The sequence below is a fragment of the Equus przewalskii genome, chromosome 16, assembly GCF_037783145.1.
Source record: "Equus przewalskii isolate Varuska chromosome 16, EquPr2, whole genome shotgun sequence".
Lineage (NCBI taxonomy): Eukaryota > Metazoa > Chordata > Mammalia > Perissodactyla > Equidae > Equus > Equus przewalskii.
Window position 1 is genome coordinate 21,916,692 of NC_091846.1, and position 6,998 is coordinate 21,923,689.

At 54.3% G+C, this 6,998-nt stretch overlaps 1 protein-coding gene across 1 annotated transcript; it reads right to left on the minus strand.

The window, feature by feature from the left end:
- Positions 1-1,473: 1,473 nt before the first annotated feature.
- Positions 1,474-6,061, minus strand: MLNR (motilin receptor). Its single transcript, XM_008536376.2, has 2 exons — positions 4,598-6,061; positions 1,474-3,821 (listed from the first exon to the last, which is right to left on the minus strand). Exons 1-2 carry the CDS (start codon positions 5,484-5,486, stop codon positions 3,436-3,438), a joined length of 1,275 nt encoding a protein of 424 aa, XP_008534598.1. The 5' UTR covers positions 5,487-6,061; the 3' UTR covers positions 1,474-3,435.
- Between the last annotated feature and the right edge of the window lie 937 nt (positions 6,062-6,998).

Here is a 6,998-nt window from a genome sequence, read left to right on the forward strand (position 1 = left end):
GTAAAGTAGAGGAAGATGGGCATGGATGTTAGCTCAGAGCCAGTCTTTGTCAGCAAAAAAAAGAAGAAAAGAAAAGAAAAAAGAGGAGGATTGGCAGTAGTTAGCTCAGGGCCAATCTTTCTAAAAAAAAAAAAAAGTGCATGTTGTTTTCCTAAGAAGGTGGTGAGTAGAGTCTTCCTCTCTCTTCCCCTTGTAGTTTACACAGAGTAAGGGATATGCTCAGTGACTGGCCACAAAGTGTGCCCGTGGAGCACATGCTTGTTCAATGACAAATGTTCCCGTGATTCCAGGAGAGGAAATGCCCATTTTTGAAGGCTGCTCAGAGCTGACCAGGGTCTATGTAGTATTTAGAGTTCAGAATCTCTAGAAAATTAGCTCACAATTAAAAATTGCCTCACCTCTATGTTTAAGAAATGCTCTTTTGGGAGGGGGTGGTGAGGAAGATTCACTCTGAGCTAAGATCAGTTGCCAATCTTCCTCTTTTTTGTTTGAGGAAGATTAGCCCTGAGCTAACATCTGTGCCAATCTTCCCCTATTTTGTATGTGGGTCACCCCAACAGCACAACTTGACGAGTGGTGTAGGTCTGTGCCTGGGAGCGGAACCCAACTAAGCCATGGGGCCAGCCTCAAGAAATGCCTTTTTAAAGCTCCACTTAAAACACCCGACCTGGACAACCACCAACACTTCCATATGAAAAGCTTCCACATACTGGCAAATGTTACTGTTACATGAGTAGACATGGTCAGGAGAGGCCGTGTTCAAACTTCTGAACATCATTACCACGTTGCTCTTGTGTCCCCCGGAGGACCTTGCACAGGGGACTCTTGATTCCTAGCAGGTGCTGTGCAGCAGCCTGTGAACATTCCCTTCAGAAGGGGAAATGGCTCAATTGAAGAGGGAAGCAATGTCCATGTGGATAGCGCTAACCTGATATTCTGCAGATCCATCCGATGTGAGTGCTTTCATTAACCTGGGAGCTGAATCTGTGGTTTGTCTATGCCACACAATTACATACTTCAAACAAGAAATGCCATTAAAAAGGTGAATGATTTGGACACCATGACATGGACTCATTTTTCTAGCGTGTTTGTCATACACTAAGTCTAGCACTTAGCTGTTGCTTGGTAAATATTTGCCGAGTGAATGAATGAAACACTGGCCCTTCCCCAAGGCTGGAGCCTCACCTAACAAAAGTGGCATGGCCTGCAGAAGGCAGAGAGGGTGGAAGAGAACCTTGCAGGGGCGCAGCACACATCTCTGATCAGGTGTGGGGTGTGTCCCGGGCCACAGCCCCCATGATGCCGTCCCTGGGGAGGAGGGAACCTCAAGACTGAAAACCACAGCCCAGCTGGCCCTCTCCAGTGATCCCTGACTCGGCCTCCTGGGGTCTTCCCAGAACTCCACACCCTCTGTTAGGGCAGAGAACAATTTTAGCTCTTAGAACAACTTTTCAAATCGTTTTGATCATGACCCACTGTAGGAATACATTTTATTTTGTGAACCAGGAAAGACAGCAACCAATATATAATTGAAATGAAAGTTTCACAACACAACAGCTGCCCTTATGACATGTGATGCACTGAGTTCTCTACTCTTGCCCACTCCATCCCATTAAGACACGGGTGATGTGAATCCTTCTTTTCTAGAATCTGAACAAGAAAGCTCAAAGGAGAGGTCTTTGTTTCTATATCTAAAATATTATTCTATAAATAAAATATCAGTAAGGTTTTTAACCATGACCTTCCACAGGGAAGAGGCCACTCGTGACTGCCCTAGACAGGAACTGTCGTGAGCAGAAAGACTGTGTGGCAGTGGCTCCAACACGTCCCTACTTAGTGCTACCAAGGTGAGGAGTGGCACAGGGCCGGCACCTCCACTCTGAGAACCCTACATCAGTGTCCCCAACAGTTTTCCTCAGTCCGCCAGGTTTAATGCAGGTCTTGGAGAGGGGGGATGGGGCCTTGCTTCTGTGATAAATCAAGGAAATACCGGACGAAACACTTCTCAGAGCCTCTGACGTGATATTTTTTGTCGTGACTCTTGGGGAAGGGGTACAGAATACAGTGTTTTCCGACCATTTTTGATCACAGAGTCCTTTTTTTCAAATAATCCTCGAAAATGTGCAGAACACGGTGACCACTCTCTGCTGTCTCCACTAGCTGGGAGAAACCCACGTCGACAGAGACTTCACTGCCGCCCCAGTAGAGGGCAGGACCAGGGGGTCAGGACGCTTCAAGGGGCACTTGAAGGCATCAGCGAATTCAGCTAATCATTGAAAAAGCAACAGAACTTCGTCAGCCTGTTGAGCAGACGCTTGTTTACGGATTTAACCACTTGTAGTTGACAACTAAACAAGTTGTGCCCCGCCCGCCCCGAGGGGGCGCCACTCATACAGACCACGGCGTGAACCAGGCCCTTTGGAACTGGGCGCCGCAGCAGCAGCCCTCTGAAAATAGGTTTAGGCTTTAAACTGCAGCAAACAAAGTTACAGAGTTGTTGGTCAGAATGTCCAACACATTCTCTTTCACCTTTAATGAAATCCCGGAACGGATGCCCTGAGCAACTTCTCAGTGTGGGGGTGGGTTAAGGATCTTAAAGACCAGTCCAGACTCAGACGCATCGGTGCCTGCTTGGGACATCTAAGACTCAGTTAGTAAAACAGGAATGATGACAACGCTTATCCCACCAAGCTGAGGCAAATGAGGCATATTAAAGCTCTGCACACACGACACTAGTAGTCACCCTGTCGGGAAGTCCGGCTGGAGCTCTCGGCCCTCAGTGTCGGTGCCAGGTTTGCTGCCGCACGGCCAACAGCACTGGGAATGCCCCTCGGGCAGTCTCAGGGAGGAGTGGGTTGCAACACAGTTGTTTATACACAGTAGTTCTGAAAGACAAACTTTAAGATTTGCTCCGAGCCAGGAGAGAGGCGGGACCCCTGGTTACCAGGAATTCCTTTCACTTGCTTCTAAAAATTTTTGCTGCCATATAAAGGCATTAAATGATTTCTTGGATCAAAATTCTCATTATCGCAGGTTCCTATGTATATGCAATATACATAGACCATTACATACATATTCCAAACGTAAAAACAGAATTCGCCTCTGATCTCAGAGGTGACAGTCTTTCCAGCAGCATCTCTCAGTATCACTTAACTGTAAAACGAGCCATCACATTTCCAAAGACTAGGAGAATGAAGACTTCCAAAATCTTCCCAGCGCACATTTTGTGATGTGGGATTTCATGAGGCCAAAATGAACGTCCCCAAGGAGGGACATGAAAGGAAAACTAGACAGGTTGGTACGGTTACATTTCACACTTGGGTTTAAAAAAAAAAAAATCATGCTGACAAAGTTGCTGACCACCTTGCAAAATGTCAACCACTCTTTCCAGTTCTTGTTTACAGCGTCAGTTCCTGCCTTTTAGTCCTTTTTACCCTATAGACCCGTTTTCTCTGAAGTCCGAGAACTGCGGGAGGGGGCGGCTCGCCTGGCCAGGCTGCTCGCCGAGGCCTGTAGGTTGGCGCTGGTCTCCGTGCAGCCAGCCGTGTCTCCGGTGTCGCCCTCAGTGTCCCTGCTTCTGCGGAAACCTCTCTCTCTGGACTGTCTCGCCAGCAGCAGTTTCCAGGCCGCTGCTCTATACTTCTTTGAAATGAGGTTGTACAGGATGGGGTTGATGGACGCGCTCAGATAGAAAAGTTGCAAAGCCACCATGTTAAAGTACTGAGAGACGGACATCATCCGGGAATTCTCCGAGTTTATGTAAATGATTCTGCCAACGTGGAAAGGCAGCCAGCAAACTATAAACGCCAGAACCACCACCACTGCAAAACAAGACACAGGCACGAGCATCAGCTGAAGCATCCGCAAACAAAGAAGGGTCCCCAAGAAACCATCTGAAGTACTAAGTAGCTGCAAAATAAATTGGATAAAACTTTTACCCAGCCAAACCCCCACCCCAGGAAAACTACCAGGCTGCAGACCCCGTCGATATTCGCTCACATACGTGTTATCAAGGCCGGACACAGACCAGAAGGTGCCCTTCGTACTAGCAAGCCGTTCCGGCAGGCTTCCGTCTACAAACCCACTTCAGAGGCACAGCCTCTATTTTCCGTTGAAAAGAATTCTGCAACATGTCTGCGCAATCTTTGAATTTTTGATATGGGCGTGGTCCACTAGCCTTCAGGATAACCTGACACTGAGAAAAGAAATTTTATCTTACTGTGATCTCCCCCGGCTTCTCCAGAGCGCTGTGGGTAACCCACGTCCGCCGCGTCTAACGGGGACACGCAGCTGGCTCCAGAGCCTCAGTTACCGTCTCGGATCAGCCCGGTTCGCGGGCCACAGCGGCTTTGGAAAGTTGTTGCTGTTTGCCGGTCCCCGCTATCCCAGCCTCAGGCGCGCCCTGGGGTTACCCCAAAACTCCCCGGGGGACGGGAGGTGGTTTTCTCTAGAGACGGGAAGGACACGCAGGTGGAGGCTGCAGTGGAACTGCGAAAGGAAACGTGGCTGGAAGAGGCACGGAGGGCTGGGAGAGCAGGGGAGGGGAGTAGCCTGGACCGCGGGTTGGTGTGATGGGAACAGAGGTGGCGCCACTTACTCAGCACGCGGACCGTCTGCCGGTGGCCCTTCTCCCGCCCGGAGGCGGTGGGGCGTCGCAGCGGCCCCGGGCTCCTCCACAGCTGCCGCCCGATGAGCCCGTAGAGGACGCTGAGGCACAGGAAGGGCAGGAAGAAGTAGGCGGTGGTGACCCACAGCATGACGCGCAGCGCGCCCAGCTGCGCCGGGCTCGGGCGGCACTCGCGGCTGAACAGCGCCGCGGCCTCCGCCGCCTCGGGCCCCGACGGCGGGGACAGCGGGGACGGCGGCGGGGAAGACGAGGCGCCCTGCGAGCGGGCGAGCTGCGCGGTGCCGTTGAGGTCCAGGAGTGCGTCGACCGCGGGGTCCTGCTCGACGCCCACCAGGAAGAAGAAGGGCGCGGCGGAGAGCAGCGCCACGGCCCAGAGCGCGGCGATGAGCGTGCGGACGCGGCGCCGGGTGACCAGGACGCGGGCACGGAGCGGGCGACAGATGGCGAGGTAGCGCTCGACGCTGAGCGCCGTCATGTGCAGCAGCGTGGCATAGGTGCAGCCCTCGCCCACGTAGAGCGACAGGCGGCAGAGCAGCTGCCCGAACACCCAGGGCCGCGAGCGCCACAGGCGGTACAGGTCGAAGGGGAGCCCGAGCAGGATGAGCAGGTCGGACACGGCCATGCTGCCCAGGTACAAGTTGGTGGTGGTCCGCATGTCCCGGTAGCGCGCGATCAGCAGCACGGTTACCACGTTGCCGCTCACCCCGACGGCGAACAGGCCCAGGCACACGGCGGTCACCGGCACCAGAGCCCTCAGCGGGAAGGGCGAGCAGCGGCGCTCGTCGCACGGCAGCAGCGCAGCCCAGGACGGCTCCCGCGGGCCCTGCGCGCCGGCGCTGCCGTTCCAGGGGCTGCCCATGGGCGCGCCGCGGGGGCGGACGCTTCGACACACGCGGGGTCCTCCTGCGCCGCCGCGCGTCCTGGTGGCTGGGGAGCCTAGCGCATGGTCCCCGGCGCAGCGCTTGCTTTAGCAGCCCGCGCGCAGCGGGCGCGCCCAGCCCGTGTGCGCACTGCCCGAGCCCCAGGCGACGCCGCCCGAGCTGTTCGCACGCTGCCCGGACGCGGATCTGCAGGGTCCGCTTTGAGACGCTCCCAAGCCTGCGGTGCGCAGTCTCCGCCCCCGGCCACCGCCCGCCCCACTCCCGCGCCCTTTCCTAGGCCCGTCTTATTCCAGGGCGCTTCCCTTTCCACCCCCTGGACCGCGAGAGGCGGCCGCCGCGCACGAGCCCTGCCCCGGCCTGGGCAAGCAATCGCTGAACCCCAGTGAGGTTGTTCACTGGACCCAGCGGGGCGCCGGCGCTTTTGTCGGTCAGGTTCAGAGGGGGACCTTCTGAGGGGCCTTGGCGGGTGGCTGCATCCCGACGGTTAGGGAAGGCTGCCGCAGTGCCAAAGAATAGGAGAGGAGTTTCCGGAATCTAAACTCCCTCCCGAGTCTGGGCGTCGCTCCACGACCCAGCGATGATCGTGGATCAGTCCCAGCCTCGCTCAGCCCAGGTCTCCTCCTCTGTAAATTCGCAGATGCTGGTGGAGGGCGTTGAACAAATCGTTTCAACCATCTCTTCTAACTCTGACATCTACGGGCGTGACCGTGTCTACTCATTTTCAAGAACAAGGCTTAAGTATTTATGTGTACATTTGAGTCTTTAAACATGTGCTATATTGTTTCTATGTACAAAATATTTTATAAACTTAAACAAGCAGAGCATTTGCCAACATCAGAAAGAACTAAAATTCTGGGAAAAATACTAAAACTGATCTGTGAGTCAATTTTTTGTGGTCTTAATGAGGACAGCTGGCGCTTACTGAGTGCCTAGGATGGGTTTGGCCCTGTGCTTTCCGTTGAAGCCTGACGCTTTTAGGAACTCATTGTAGCCCTGAGCAAAGTGAGACTGTCTTGAGATCACACAGGTAGCAAGAGGCAGCGCTGGGACTGGGACTGTGGTCAGCCCGAATCCAGAGCCTGCAGCCTGATGGGCCCCCACACTGCCCAGCCCGGCCCCCTCAGTCGTTGTAGCCCTCCAGCCCTGCCCTAAAGCATCCCAGATTGCCCTGGAGCTTCTGTGCTGAGTTCTGTATCCCCGTGGGACACCCGTTTCGCAGTTTTCCACCCTCCCTACTGTGGTTTCAGTCTTCAACTTCTCCCCAGGTTTGCTGCCTCTTGAACGGAAACCTGGCTTTGCTTTGGGACATGCTTCCCTGCTGTCCTGTCGCACACACAGGAGCCGGAGGCTTGGAGGAGGGTACCCATTACTTTCCTCATCAATGCTGTTCCCAGCCCCCCTAAAACCTAGCTTGGACTCTCGCTTCCTCAGACTCTGCCCTCTGCAGGGCCCCCCCTCCTCGCTCACCCTTGTTCTTGAGGACTTTGGTG

Coding starts and splice junctions, on each gene's coding strand:
- MLNR (XM_008536376.2), bottom strand. CDS start 5,486: ATGGGCAGCCCCTGGAACGGCAGCGCCGGCGCGCAGGGCCCGCGGGAG. Junction 3,822..4,597: donor GCAGACGGTCCGCGTGCTGA/GTAAGTGGCGCC, acceptor CTTGTTTTGCAG/TGGTGGTGGTTCTGGCGTTT.